Genomic DNA, 14,863 nt, shown 5'->3' with positions numbered 1-14,863 from the left:
GAGGCATAAGGAAGTTTTCTGTTTCCCCTGTACACTAATATAGAGTGTTCAGAGATTACTGAGGAAAAGGATGAGCAAATCTGATAGTAGTTTTTGAGAGAAAAGGGATAGAGATTGCAACACCTTTTCTATGATGCAAAATTATTTTGATGGCTTCTATGAACTGAGATGGCTAAATGAAGTCAACTGAAGAAAAGAATCTCTTAACATCAGCAACCACCTGGGAGTTTGCAAGAAATGTACAATCTCAGGCCCCACTTCACCCCTACTGAATCAGAATCTCTGGGAGTGGAACCCAGCATACTATTTTAAAAACCTCTGTAGATGATTCATGTGCACTTAAAATGTGAGAAACTCTGTTATCAGGCTGAATAGACTTCTCATTTATTCCTTGTAAAGTGGGTGTGCATGTATGAATATATAACAGTGAATCCTACCATTATGTACAACTATCATGCAACAACAAAATTATGAGAAAAAAAGTGGGTGTAACCTTGCCTAAGTCAACCCCTAGGGTTCTCTAAGAGGAAAAAAAATGAAATTACTGATGAGGGTACAACTTTTGTTTTTGTATGCTAAAGAAATAATGACCTTATTTTGTATTTTAAGTTTGGTGAAACTGGATATATTCGATTATACTTTGAGTCTCTGGTTCTCTTAGATGAAAAATTTGCCTTATAATTTCAACATTTTAGTTTTCTAGTAAAACTTATTTGAAAACTCAAAGCTCAATGATCTGTAGTTATTTTATAGGCTAACAGGCTTCTGGTATAAAAGTTGAGACATATTCAATCTTCTGAAAACATTCAATATTCTGGTAGTTGCAAACTTGTGCAGTTTTTGTTCTGGAGATTAAAAAGTTGGTATAGATAGAAAAGATACAATGCAATTGTACTCAAAGTAATATAAATAGTATTTAAAAATTCCCCTTAAAAACTTTATTACTTGGGTATGCTAGGGTGGAAAGCGGGTATCTTGATTGACCTGGGTCATCCCATAATGCTAAGGGGATAGAGTCCTAAAGAGATCAGTGATAAGTTGTAGAAATTAGAGACGGGGGATTCACAGTGAATTTGTCCAGGGTCAGGATGGTGGAGGAACAGAAGTTGTCCTTCAGCCTTAAGTTGAAGGACACAGAGGGAGATAGGAAAAAGGACAGAGAAAGAACTGTTGAAAGAGCCCAAAGAGTGCTGATCAAGACAAGGTTAAAAGGTCACAGCCAGGGCCAGGATTGGCCTTGCTCATTGGTGGGTCACAGAGTTTCTGTGAGGGCACTTTTACCCTGAAACTAAGGAATGCTCCCAGGGGTTGGGGGACCTGCAGCTCCTTCTGTTGTTCTGTCCCTTATTGGGATGTCCTCTACCAAGAATCATGTTCATTCCAAGGGTCACAGCCTATATCCTGAAAGGGAGAGTACAGAAGAGACTGTGTTGTGTATCTGAGTTATCTGAGAATGTTTATTTATAAAGATTTACCTCGGTTGTTGGTAGTTTGTACTTTAGATTTTTTATACCACAGTAAAATTTAATTGTGAACTTGCACTGACATTGCATATTAAATTGTGAAAAGCTTGAAAAGACTTTGAAGAACTTATCTTTCACTGTTTTTCTCTTGATTAGAGTCAAATGACATCTATTTTGTACAACATAATTAATTGATATTTTAAAGGTTATTATGGGAAGCATTATTTCGAGAGCAGTGTTTTTAATTTTTGGAAGCTTTACTGTGTTGTGTTTTGGTGTGGATTTCTTTGAGTGACCCTCTGGAGTGTGTTGATCTGCTTTAATCTGTACATTGTGTCTTTTGCCAAATTTGGGGAATTTTCAACCATCAATTCTTCAAAATACATTTTCAGACCATAAAACACTTTACTACCATGCAAAAAGTATTTGCCAACTAAGGGAAAGAAAAATTGCACCACTGTCTTGGAAAGCTGTATATTATTTTTCTATTATTTATTGTTTCTTATTAGTACTGGGAATTGAACCTACGACCTTACAATTGTAAGTCAGCATTGAATTATATCCATAGCCCTTTTTAAATTTTATTTTGAAGCAGGGTCTCACTAAGTTGCCCAGGCTGGCCTTGAATTTGTGATTCCTCTCGCCTTAGCCTCCTGAGTTGCTGAGATTAGAGTGTGCATCACAGTACCCAGCTTATATGTTATTTTTCATTTGAAAGGAAATGCCTGAGCTTGTAGAATATATTTTCTTCAGATTAGTTATCTCCTTAGTTTTCAGAAGAGTTCAAGGCTACTGTAAAAATTCATGAAATGCAAAATTCATAAAAAAAGAAGAAGTTAGTAAAAGTAACAAAAATGTGAGATTTGTCCTTTAGCAAGCATCCTATGTGACATTTTCCTATTTAAGCTTTCTGGAATGATGATTCCTGGAAAAATTTTCCCAAATACCAAGCTTAACGTGATAGTTTTCCTTTTGTTCCTACTAGAATAGTCTAAAGCAAGGGGGCTCTGGTCAAAGGCATAGCAAGGTATGCACAATTCCAGGTGTCTTGGCTGTTCTTTGATTTTAAAGCTCTCTTCACATGTAGCCCACACTTAAAATACTACTTTTAAAAATAAAAATAACTTTTCACATTTTGTTGAAATTCCAGTTATATTGGCTAGATAGATTTTGACTTTTCCTTTCCCTGCTTATATAGGTAAGACATGCCTGACCTGTATGAGGCCCTGAGTTTAGATCCCATCATTGAAAGAAGAAAAAAAAAATTAAAAAGTAAGACATGATGGGTGTAGACTGTCTAAACCAATCTAGAACATATAGAAAACAATAAAATGATATAAATTCACCAATATAAAACTACCAAAAATTAATATTTGGTGTAATCCCCTCTAGTGATGTACCTTTTTAATATACGTTATGGAGTTGAGATTATACTGAATCTAGCTTCCCCTCCATAGGATTCATAAACCTGTGCTACTATGAGTAAAATTTTACAAAACATTACTTGTAATATTCATGATATTCTGAAGTGTGCAAAGAGCATAATTTATTTAAATATTTCCCTACAGGGATTTAGTTAATCCCTATAAAATAAATTGCAATAAGGTTAATGTCACAAAATCCTTATCTGGGATGAACATGTAGGAAGACTAAGCCTCATCATTTTAGTCAATAAATGAGGCTGAAAGATCTACAAGGCACTGTCCAGTCTAGCTAAGAATCATTTTAAAAAGAGGAATGTTGTTTCTAAGGTAAGATGACTTACTACTAAGGTATGTAGGCTTACAGAATAACTAACACACATTGAAAGAATTCATCTATAGTTTCTCAGAAGAAACCAAAACAATTGCAATCTGTGACAAAATGATAAAGAACTTTTTTTGCTTTGTTTAGTCAGTATTAAGTGCACTCTCCTACCTCTTCCTTACCCCCCTTGCTTTTTTCATCTGTATGTTTCATTGTTTGTGAATCCTTTCTGGAATGACTGGAGTTCAGCTGGACCTGGACCATAGCTCTCTTGCTTCCTTCTTTCTAAGCATCCATCTGCAGCAATAGTAAAAACATGCCATCTGTGAACTTGCTGGCAAGATTGTCAGTGGCTCAGAAGGGAAAACATTCTAAGGCATGTTAAAAATGAGGCTGCAGAAATGAGGTCTGTGACTTATGAGTGAAGATAGGATGTCCCATGTGCACAGAAGACTCTGCTACTTGTGGCAGACAAGAACTGTTGGATCAAATTAAATACAACCAAAATGTCTTCTTAGCAATATTTTTTCACTCTTTCATGTGTTAGGTTAAAAGTTTTTGATAATTTTATAAACCATTTTTAATGTGGCATGGCTTAGCATAACTCTTTAGTCTAAAGAAGTGTTACTATAATAAAACTATAGTTCTCAGATACTTTATTTTCTGCCAAAGGACATATGTACATATCATATGACTGTGTGTAGATCATATGAGTATATTATGGATTAAAAACTCAGAATTTGGATTTCATGGACCATGCTAAAATTCAGTAATATTACACTTGCATGTAAAGAGGAAAGAGAAACATGTGGCTTGAATTTTTCTTAAAATACACAGGGGATAATAAAGGGGAAAAGTGCTTGGGACAGTATAACTGGAGTTTTGCCAAATTCTTATAGCTTCAGCAATAGTTTAAGACTGAATTCAAAACCCAAGCAGATCCCTTCAATCTCCCCCAAAGGGTGTGAGGTAGCATTTGAACTTGGAAAGACACTGTTAATGAAAATGAGCAACATGGGAATGTTGGATTTGAAGAAACTAAATTCAAGGACTTCTTATCTGCACTTGGATCCCCATTCTGCCTTTGAACCCACAAAAGGTTATCCCTGATTTTTATAACTAATTCCTTGTTTTCCCATGCTCAGTGCCAACCCTCATCTGCCCCTGGACTCCCATGCAGAATTGTAGACACATGTTCTTGTTATCACTAATGCCATATCACCTAAATAAGAATATGCCTACCCCAAAACTATCCTGTCTTGCCATTTCATAGATACAGTGAGAAACCAGAATTCTTATCCAGTGAAGGATTCTGACCTTGCTGCAACTTACGAGTATCTCTGTATTATTTTGTGTGTATCAGAAATGACAATTTTTTCAGGTGAATGGAACTTAAGCGAAATTGGTCCCTTTGATGATCCATGTTTCATCTCCTAAGTCATCCTATTTTCATACTCTCTGAATTCCTGTACTAGTGCCAAGCAGGCAAATGTCACCTTTGAGTCCCAGGAGGATACGTGTTGATCAAACCTTCCAACCCCCAACACAAAGATGCTTGGAATTCAGCAGTGCCACTTCCAGCTAACTGGCTCTGATTCCTATGAATGTAACTAGTCCTCCTCCCTGGCTGGACTGATGCCAGTCTACTTAAGGAGATAATTGACCACAAGCCAGCCTGGCTGACAGGCTTCCTAAGTGCCAGATGCCAACTGTGCCAATTCTGGCCCTTGGAGGAGGGCCTGTTCTTGCCACCACAGCTAATGTAGTTTTGTCCTCCCTCAGCCCTTAACTCTTCCTAATTTCCCAGGGAAATGAAATCAAGTAGATCATTCCAAGTTGTTTTCCTTCTACTTTTATTTTAAGGACATCTACACTAAGGCCTCCCTCCCTCTTTATGGCATATCCTATATTTCTCACTTGTTCTGTTCACTCAGTTGAGTGGGATATGGATTAAATAACTATATTCCAAAAAATGTATTTATCAACCAATCAATACTGGGAATTGAACCCTGGGGCCTTGTACATGCTAGGCAAGTGCTCTACCACTGAGCTACACTCCTAGCCCTTTACATATTTTTGTTATTGTTGTTGAGACATGGTCTCACTAAGTTGCTCAGACTGGCCTGGAACTTTCTATCCTCCTGCCTCAGCTTTCCAGTAACTGGGATTACACTACCACATTAGGCAACTACAAACTTCTCTATTACCCTGGCAATCAAGAGCATTACTGCCAGTTAGTTCCATCAGCACCTTGCCTGTCAAAAGTGATTTTTATTGTACTTGTGAACTGAGATGGTCATAAATTTATACCTGTTTTACTTCTATCTTACTTATGTCCAGAATTACCATTCTAACCTGCAACTAGAGGGTAAATACCTGTAAGATCAGATGGGAACATATACCCAGTTGAGAGTATTAGCAAAGTATTGCTATTAACTTATTCTTCTTATGCCAGTTTTAGAGGTTTTCCATAAACTTTGTCGCCAGGGCAATACTTTATTAATCACTTAACCTCCTAATAACACGTTTAAAATAAGCACAGGAGTCTGGTTCCAATGTTTTTGAGCGATTGGGTTTTTTTGGCACTTGGGTTTTTTTAAAAAAAAAATAATAATCATGGTGAGAAGCAGTGAGCCAGGACATGAAATTCTCCCAGTCCTAGTATTCCAGAGGTCTGTTCAGACTGTTCCTGCCTGGGTTTGAGTCTGGTAACACGGGCAGGAGGTGCTTGTGGAACGAATCTCCTCACAATAGACTTATGACTTAATAGACCCCATCTTAGTTAAGAGAGGTCTTCAGGGAGGTAGAGCGCTTTAATTTGGGCCTCCCTTGAGATCACAGCTTTAGAGAAAGGCCCCTCCCTCTTCCTTTATTTACATGAATTACCTGGAGGTTCTCTTGTCTCCACTTTCTGCATATCGTCCTCTGGGTACCAGAGTTCCCTCCTGAATGAAAACCTGAACGATCTCTAAGCTCCCTTTATCTTCCGGTCTCCTTTCTTTTTCTCCTTATTATAAAAACAAAACAAAACGTGTCCACCCCTCTGAGGTCGGGAGGGCTCCACAGCAGGGAATGGGTGTCAGAGGGTCCTAGAAAAGCACTAGCACCCATTACTCAACCTTTTCCCGGGTGGAGTCTCACAGGCTCTTCTCTCTTGGAGCTTGGGCCATTTTCTGGGGCGCCCACCCACACTTTGGGCAAAGCCTCTCCCTTGGAAGTGAGAGCCTGGGTGCCGCTCAAAAGCACACTGGATCGGAGGTGGGAAAGAAAGAGGGGATCCGCGGTGAAGAAACTCCTGGGATCCAGCGACTCCTTCCCATCGAGCGTCTCGCTGCCCCTAAACTAGGGTTCTGGTTTAGGACTTAAGGCACCAACTCACTGGAAGATGACAGAAGCCAAACTCTCATGTCTCCCCAAATCTATGGCCCCAATGTCAGTGTCTTCCCCTGACTTTCGTCTTTCAACAGCCTCAGACTAGTGGAGAGAAAAACCCTGCAGGAGACCTTGCAGAATCCCAAGCAGGAAAAAATAAAATATACTCCTGAAGTGTTTGAGCTCCCAAGGAATCAGTGACCTGTGACATGACTCCCAAGAGAGGTCAAAACTTAGTTGGCACGCTGTAATGAGACTTGTAAAGGAGGGATGCATGCAAACACCTGTTTTTGAGATGTAACCCAAATCTCCCCAGTCATGTTACTGTGGCAAAGGTCACCTTTTGGGCTTTTTATTTTATTCTGAAGAAAGGTCAGAGAAGACTTTCCTTGGGCGTGGCTGGCAGAGGGGAAGCTGGTTCAAAGGGCACGTTTGGCTAAGGGTAGAGACGGAGACCTAGCTGCAGCATTGGGGCCCCAAGGGGGTCACTCGCACGCGGCCGCCTGCTCGCCCACTCCCCGCGTAGCGAAGCTGCGGCTGCCGCACTAGGGTCCCGGGTCGCTAGCGCTCCCTGCGGGGCCGCCGGCTCTCACTCAGTGGCCTGGGTTTCAGGTTGCGGTCACCCCCGGATGCCCGGCTAGCCGAGCACGGGTTACGGCACCCGCGCTCAACAGGTCTTTCAGTACGTTGTGGAGAATCCTGCGCACCTCATTAATGTCGGCAGCAGTGACAGTGGCAGCGTCCCGACGTCAGTCTCACTGCCCCGGAACAGCCCCGCAGACTTAAAGGGGTGCCATTGGGCACCTGCCCCACTGGCATTGAGTCACTAGACTTGGCCTGCCCTTGAGGATCTTACGAAAAGGAGGCGGGTGGTGGTGATAGGAAAAAACAACTAGTTACGGGTTTTTCCTAGTTCAGTCTCTAGAATTGAGGTATACTTAATGAAACTCAATTAGGAAACTAGCGTTATGAAAACAGATAAAGATAATTGAGCCAACGGATGAAGGGAGCACTAGGAGCAAGGGAGGAAATCTGTCCCCACTGGTGACTCGCCTGTGAACTCCTTTGAAGTTCTGAAGTTAAGAAATAAAGGGGAAGGAAAGAATTTTTAATAAAAGGGGAATGGACACTCAAACTAAGGCTTCGTCTCTTGAGAAGACAAACACCTTCACACCCGCACCGAATGTCCAGAGAGAAATTTTAATGGAGAACACCGCGTACAACACCAGCAGACAGGAACCAAGTAAAGTCACAACTCCAGTGCGGCGCGGACACAAGCCAGAGGTGATTAGAGCCAAAGAGCAAAGCCTCCCCACTCCTCTCCACTTGGTTCCTAAGAGTTTGTTGCAAGTAAAGTGCTATTCCTGGGACTCAAAATAGGGGGTAGGGCCACAGCGACAAGGCAAGTTTCTTCTCCATTAACAAACTGAAACTGAAGAATTTGCCTGAAAGACATAAGCGCCCAAATAGCATAGGGAATAACTCCAAATTGCTGCAGCGTGCAAAAGTGATGGGGTCAGACTCAGCTTCTGTCCAAGAAGGCCTGAAGGGAACAGCCCCCACCACTCTTGCAAGCCTTAAAAGCAACACTATTGGGTGATGCGATAAGTTTTTCTTGCATTAATGAGTCAAGGGAACAAAATCTCGTGAGAGAAGTCATTTTTTCCTTTAAGATTCCAGATATAACAGGTCGTGGGAATTCACTGTATTCTTGGGCTCCATAATGATCTCTCCTCTGATTGATATACAAACGAGTTGTAGGTGGAAAGTCGCTTGTATTGTCTCTCTTTGGTTGTGTTTCCCGAACTTTACTTTTGGAATCTGGGGTTTTGCTCTTTAAGCCGCTGCCAATCTTTTTTTGTGCAAACTAATTGCTTTAGTGATTCCTGCTATCCTTCTCGACCCCCGGGTCAGAGCCAAGAAACTCAGCTTCTTCCCAAAGACCTTTCGTGAAGGCTCCCAGTGCCCCCGCCCCACTCAAAGCTACTTTATTCTTGACGCCGTGTTCTCGCTCATTTAGCAGATCTGCAACAAACAAACAAACAAACAAAATCCCGGTATCTAACGTACCCTTTTTTCCTTCTCAACTGAACCGAGATTGCCTTCGTGGATGGCAGTTGTGTCCTGAATATTCACGAGAGGCGGCTGCCAAGGGATGAAAGAAACTTGGTCGCTGAAATCCGTTTCAGTGTCACTCTGTTGGGTTTCTCCGCGAGATTTAGTACAGTCAGTTTCTGCTCCCGGAAATAAGGGTCGATGTCCATTTCCAATGTGCCAGTGAATGAGGCTCCCCCAACCTCCTTTGCCCCCTCCCCCCATAACTTATTGATTATAATAATTACAATAGAAACTCTTACCTGAAAATTGACTTTCATTAATCTGATTGTACAACATAGTATAAACACAGACACCAGGAGGTTAAGTTTATTCAGACCACTGGACAATCCACTTTTCGGATTTGTTCGTCGGTTTAAATACTTCCTTTAGCGCAAAGGCTCCAACTTGCCAGCTCTGCCAGGACTCTAAGGGCGCCCTAAGGAGCCCGGGCGGTTGGTGCAGCCCCTCGCCGGGCGTCTCTTCTCGAGTTTGTTTCCCCCTAGCCCGACGGGTCCCTTAGGAGTGCACCAAAACAGAGTGCAGGGAACCGCCCTTGCTCTCCGCCGCGCTCGGTGCCGTGGGCTCCAGTAAAGAGGCTGCGGGCGAGGCTGCGGCGGCAGAGCACACAGCGGTTGGCGTTTGCGGCTGCTGTGAAGCCGCCGGGACAGTGAGCGCCGGTGGCAGAGCGGTCACGGGTGGTAGCGCAGGCGTAGGCTTGATGGGCACCGGCACAGCCGGCAGGCTCTGACTTGCCGAGTGGCACAGGGCCTTGACTGGCACCCCGAATGCCCCGTACTCTGGGCCTACCGGGACTCCGGCTGCGGCAGCCGCTGCGGCGGCCGCGGCTACCGAATCCATGACGCCAACGTGAGGCCACACCGAGCTCACGACGTTGCCGAGCTGACCTGGCACTGGGTAGCCCAGGTGGTGCATGACTGACGCTAAGGGTATCCCGCCAGCCTGTAGCACACCCTTGTAGTCCCGGCCGATGATGTTCTCGATGGCGAACGGGTGCTTGAAGCCTGTTGTGGATGCGGCAGCGGCAGCTGCTGCGGCCGCTGCCGAGCCCAGCCCGTAGGGTGGGAACTGAGACAGTCGCCCCACGCTGCCCACTGCCGCGGCCGCCGCCGCCGCCGCTGCCGCCGCCACGGCAGCCGCCTCCTGCATCTTACCAGGATGAGACGGCTGTTGAGGCTGCGACTGCTGGGGAGGCTGCTGCGGGGCCTGCGACGGGAGGTGCGGTGGAGGCTGTGGAACAGGAGGCGGCTGCTGGTGGAAATAGTGCACCATGTGCGGCGGGGGCGGGGGTGGAGGCGGCTGGGGCGGGTGGTGGTGATGGTGGTGGTGTGTGGCAGCGTGATGATGGTGATGGTGGTGGTGCGGGTGGTGGGGATGGTGGGGATGCAGGTGACCTGCGGGCCCCGCGCCTGGCGTGCCCTTGGAGCTTCCAGCATGCAGGTGAGCATGGTCCGCGCGCAGCACCTTGAAGCGCTTGCGGCGCCGCAGGAAGCTGCCGTTCTCAAACATGTCGCCGCAGTCGGGGTGCAGTGCCCAGAAGCTACCCTTACCCGGCTGGTCCGGCCGCCTCGGGATCTTGATGAAGCAGTCGTTGAAGGAGAGGTTGTGGCGCAAGCTGTTCTGCCAGCGCTGAGTGTGCTCGCGGTAGTAAGGGAAGCGCTCCATGATGAACTTGTAAATGTCGCTCAGCGGCAGCATCTTCTCCGCGGAGTGCTGAATGGCCATGGCGGTCAGCGAGATGTACGAATAGGGTGGCTTTTGGTCGCTGTACGAACTCTTTCCCGGCCGCGGCATCGCCCCCGGCTCCTCCACCACCCTCCGGCCCGAAGTGGGCCGCAGAGCGGCTCTGTACCCCGCTCCCGGGGCCTGGATGCCCTCACTAACTCCCACTCCCCGGGTCCAGCCCAGCCACCCCTTCCTCTTGCCCTTCAGGCAGGCTCAGCTTCTCTTCCCCGCCTTCTGGGAATAGCCTCGGGTCCCCGCGCTTGACCTTTCGGGCCAATTCAGTTTTAGGACACTCGGAACTTCTGGTCCCGACGGTCGCCGACAGGCGCACACAGTCCTGGGCGGGGCGCGCCAGCTTTACAGTCGCCTTCTCTGCGTATTCCCCTGGGTGACCAGAGAATGAACGCGGGAGCAGGAAGCGGAGGAGCGAGCGTCGAGGGGCCGTTTTTCTTTGTGGCCTCTTCTTTGCCTTTTCTGGGTCCAAAGAAGCCCACGCCAAATTGGCTGGAAGGACTGGACAGTGGGGACTGTAGCTCTTTAAACCCTAGTTTGCATTAGATGACTTGGAAGCCAGTGGTGGTGAGATTTCCAGCGTCCTGGGCGCAACCCTTTGGCCCAGTGCTTAGTCCACCCTGGAGTTCTCGTTTCCCTGGAGGGCAGAGGTTGGATAAGGAGAGAGAAGCACCTCTTATGGCGGCTTGTGGCCCTCCCCACTTCTCTGGAGATTCGCAGCAGAGCCGAGGATGGAGGAAGCACCGATCCTTAGGCGGTCGCTCCGGGTAAAAAGTTTGGTGGTTTCTACAGCAGCGGCGCCTGCAGGCTCTGCAGAGGAGCCCGGGTGCAGGACCTAGGCGAGAACCGCAGGCTAGAGGGGACGCCTGCGAAGGACAGGCGAGTGCCTGGCTGGCCCGGGCCGGCTCAGCGGTCCGCGCTGCTGCTGCCGCCGCCGCTCCTCTCCCGGGCGGGTCTTGAGGAGAAGAGGAGGCGGCTGTGGCGGCGACGCGCTCTCCTGGCTGCGTTTTGTAATGGTCCCCAAGACGCCGAGACCCCTGCAGCTCGCGCTTGGAGACTATCACATGACCGAGGCTGAGGGACTCCGCCGCCGCCGCCGCCACCGCCGCATCTCTAGCTGAAGAAGGGGCAAGAAGGAGCAGAGCCTCGCCCCCGCCCCCTCCTGTACCTTCATTCGAAACCCCCACCCTTGCGTTCACCACCCACTCGGCAGCTCCAGCCCCAGCCCAGTGGGGCGGGGAGCGCAGATTGTCCGCTGGGAGGGGATACAGGGCCGGGTGCAGTCCCGGCTGTGGCGCTACACTCGGGCTAGGACGCGTAGCATGGGCGGGGGCTCCGGTAGGGGGGTACTGGACACGGCTTACTCGCTCCTCTTCTCTTCTTCATGCCTACTTCCCTTTACCATTCTATCTATCCGCTCTGAGCTTCTCTGTATGCTAGAGCACTACGTCCTCAAGGTCTCTTTTTTGAGAGACGCCCAGATGTCTGGAGGGTTGGAGGGAAAAGTTAACAGGAAGGAGAGGTTAGGGGCATTTCCGACAAACGCAAAGTTCATCACTCTTTTATTGTGCGTTATGTGTGCATGTCAGGTCCAGTAATTTGTGCCAGGTACAGGGAGGCACCAGACAGCTCTTTGCGCTCCAGGACCGCTGTATAGAGGATAAGACCGACAGTAACCAGAAAATTAGGATAGCTCTGGAGGATGGAGGCTCCGCCAACACTTCCCTGAAACGGGTGGATCCGACAGGGTGAGGTTTCTCAAGGGGTATGAGCTGGGATAGAAAGAGGAGTTGAGAACTCAGGGGTCCCATCACCTCGGTGAGCAGAAGGAAGTCTGCATTATTCTTAGCACGTGGAAGGAAAGGGAGATAATGAAAATTAAACAGGAAGCCAAAATTAGCAATCCACAGAACCCAGGTGTGAACCATGAGGGAAAGGTGGATAAGCCAGAACCTGAGGTCCCGCTGCTTACAGTTTCCTGCTGCGCAGTCATTCGCTCACTCAGCAGCAAATGACAGCTACTTGCAGGAAGGACCTAAAGGCAAAAGTTAGGGTACGTTTGCCCTTAGGCTATGAGGGAAAGCAGAGTTTAGAAACAAATATATTCTGTACTATCCCTGAGCTTCACTTTCATTATTTGCGTAATGAGATGTCCGAAGTTGGAAATTTTCAGGTTCTTTTTTCAGTTCCGTGATTTGAGAAGGAAAAAGCAGTTAGAAAAGATGGCTCGCTGGATGGTTTTTAATTTCTTCTTTTCCCTGCCTAAAACCAAAGGCAGAAGGCCGTCAGCCTAGCGGCTTGAGAGGCTGGCTCCAACCCTCAGTTTTGGTGAAACCAGGTCGGGTGTTTTCAGCTTCTGGCTTTTGGTGAGCTGCACTATGGGAATGTGTTTGTCGGTCGGGTAGCTTAGCAGATCTTAGGAATGCGGTGAGCGGGACTGACTCATGATTTCTATCTTTAGCCAAGAGGTAGTTTTCTGGCAAGTAGGGTTTGGCCAATTTGTTTTAGGTCAGCGGACATCATGGAATAGTGAATAGTGTTAAGGTGAAGGGTGCAAGAGGGTCCGGGAGGAAAAAGCAGCCTCTTGGCCTAGCCTAAGAAAGAAAAGGAGAGTGCATTCGCTGTTACTCCACACCAGCAACGTTCCTCCCGCCAAAGAAGTTTGTGCGGGATTTTTGATTCAATGAGAGTTTAAGGAGCCGAGCAGGCATGTTCTCCTGTCCTCTCAAAGCCACAGAGGAATTCCAAAGATGCCCACAGTGGGAGTAACAGTCAGAGCCCGCTGGAACCGAGTCGCCGCTTCTCCCTTGACTCAGGCGCTGCAAAAAAAGTCCTGTCCTACCCAGGAGGCTGGGATCTCCTGGCCTCTGTAAGGACGCTTCCGGCAGCCCCGCGCCCCAAGCGCGTAATGACTCAGTACCAATTCTACATGCAGTGCAAGCAAGGCGATCTTCTGATGATGTTTCTCGAGGGCATCTTGAAACTACAGCGCCTCTTTTTTGGAGCAGCTGAGGGGACGTTCCCCTTAGGCAAGAGGGCGCAGGATAACCGGGGAACGAAGGAAGGGAAGGGCCCTTCAAGGGCGCGCGAGGCAATACTTAAAGGCAGAACCCTGAACCCTAAACCCAGGTACTCACTAGGTAAGCTCGGTACAGTTGGCGAACCGCCGCCATCACCTCAGGTTGGGGTCTAGGGACGCAAACCACTGGGCCAGAGCTGTGTTACTCTGGCGTGTTGGGTGCAACTTGGCCAAAAATAGAGACGCTACGGTCCAGCATCGCGCCCCAAGTCTCACGCTTCCGCATCACGATGTACTTGGTAAGGGTAGAAAGTACTCCCCCATCACAGAGCAGGCAAGGGAGTGGGCCTGGAACCCCAGGCGCACAATCATTTTGGACAAGGGCCCGCCGCCGCAGCCGCCGCCGCGGTGAATCCTGGGGGATTCCCGCCGCAGAGCTTGGACCGCTGCGGTGGGGTGAGCTCTCCTTCTCTTCCCCCTCCTTCCCCAGAGGTTGATTTAATTCCGGCAAGTTTTGCAGGCGCGCAGCAGCACCAGCGGGGGCCGGTACGTGCGCGCTCCAGCTGCCCGCAGACCCCAGTTCAAGAAAAACAGATCGTGTAACCAGCTCGGCACCAACCAGTCGGGCTTAAGTTTCCGCGTGTATTTTTTTTTTTTTTAAACAACTAATACACTATCCAAATATTGGCTGGCGCTGAAGACGCTGGCAGGCAAATCATTGCCCCAGGCTTGGTGTAATTATCTCAGGCGTATTTCGTTTACTCCTTAGGCAATTGTTGGCGACGCTTTGCTAGGAAGAGGGGTTTCATGCGAGGTTTTATTGCGTTTAATTGGCTCTATGGAGGGGAGTAAAAATTTGCCAGAAAAAGATGTGGAACTTTAGAACCGGCTATATTCATTCTCACTCCTCTTGGTTCCTAGTCCCAGGGGTACCCACGCCCTCCCTAGCCTGAATCCTAGGCCAGGCCTTCCTGAGGCTTCCGCGGACAGCTGTTCCCAGCATAAGGGGAACCGCAGATAATGGACAGGGCTAGAATACCGTGCAGAACTAGGACGAAGGCAAATTCACGAGCATATCTCGATTTCCGTGAGTTCTCGTTTTGCTCACTGACTTCTGACGTGTGGAAGGTCTCCTGACTTAGAAATTTTGGGGATCCTTCTAGGAACCTTCATGCTCACCCCACCCTGCCTCTCTCCTGAACTTTCTCTGATTTCTCGGCACATACTTTACCCAGCCACATCGCCTAAAGTGGACCTATGGTTGGGAGAAACCGGCCCCAGAGCAGGGACACGTGGCTGCCGCCGCAGTTCCTGGCTCTACCGGCTGAATCACCCTGGAGACACCATTTCCTTTCTTTGAGCTTCATTTTCTTTCCAGAAAATATGCAGCTGTCAGAACTGAGCCTACGAA

General features: G+C 47.7%; 1 protein-coding gene across 1 annotated transcript; it reads right to left on the bottom strand.

Moving 5' to 3' along the window:
* Window positions 1-9,194: 9,194 nt before the first annotated feature.
* On the bottom strand, window positions 9,195-10,490 carry Foxb2 (forkhead box B2). Its single transcript, XM_047523843.1, has one exon. The coding sequence runs from the start codon at window positions 10,488-10,490 to the stop codon at window positions 9,195-9,197; it is 1,296 nt and encodes a 431-aa protein (XP_047379799.1).
* Between the last annotated feature and the right edge of the window lie 4,373 nt (window positions 10,491-14,863).

This window comes from Sciurus carolinensis, chromosome 14, assembly GCF_902686445.1.
Source record: "Sciurus carolinensis chromosome 14, mSciCar1.2, whole genome shotgun sequence".
Taxonomy (NCBI): Eukaryota; Metazoa; Chordata; class Mammalia; order Rodentia; family Sciuridae; genus Sciurus; species Sciurus carolinensis.
This window is presented reverse-complemented; position numbering and strand designations above follow the sequence as displayed.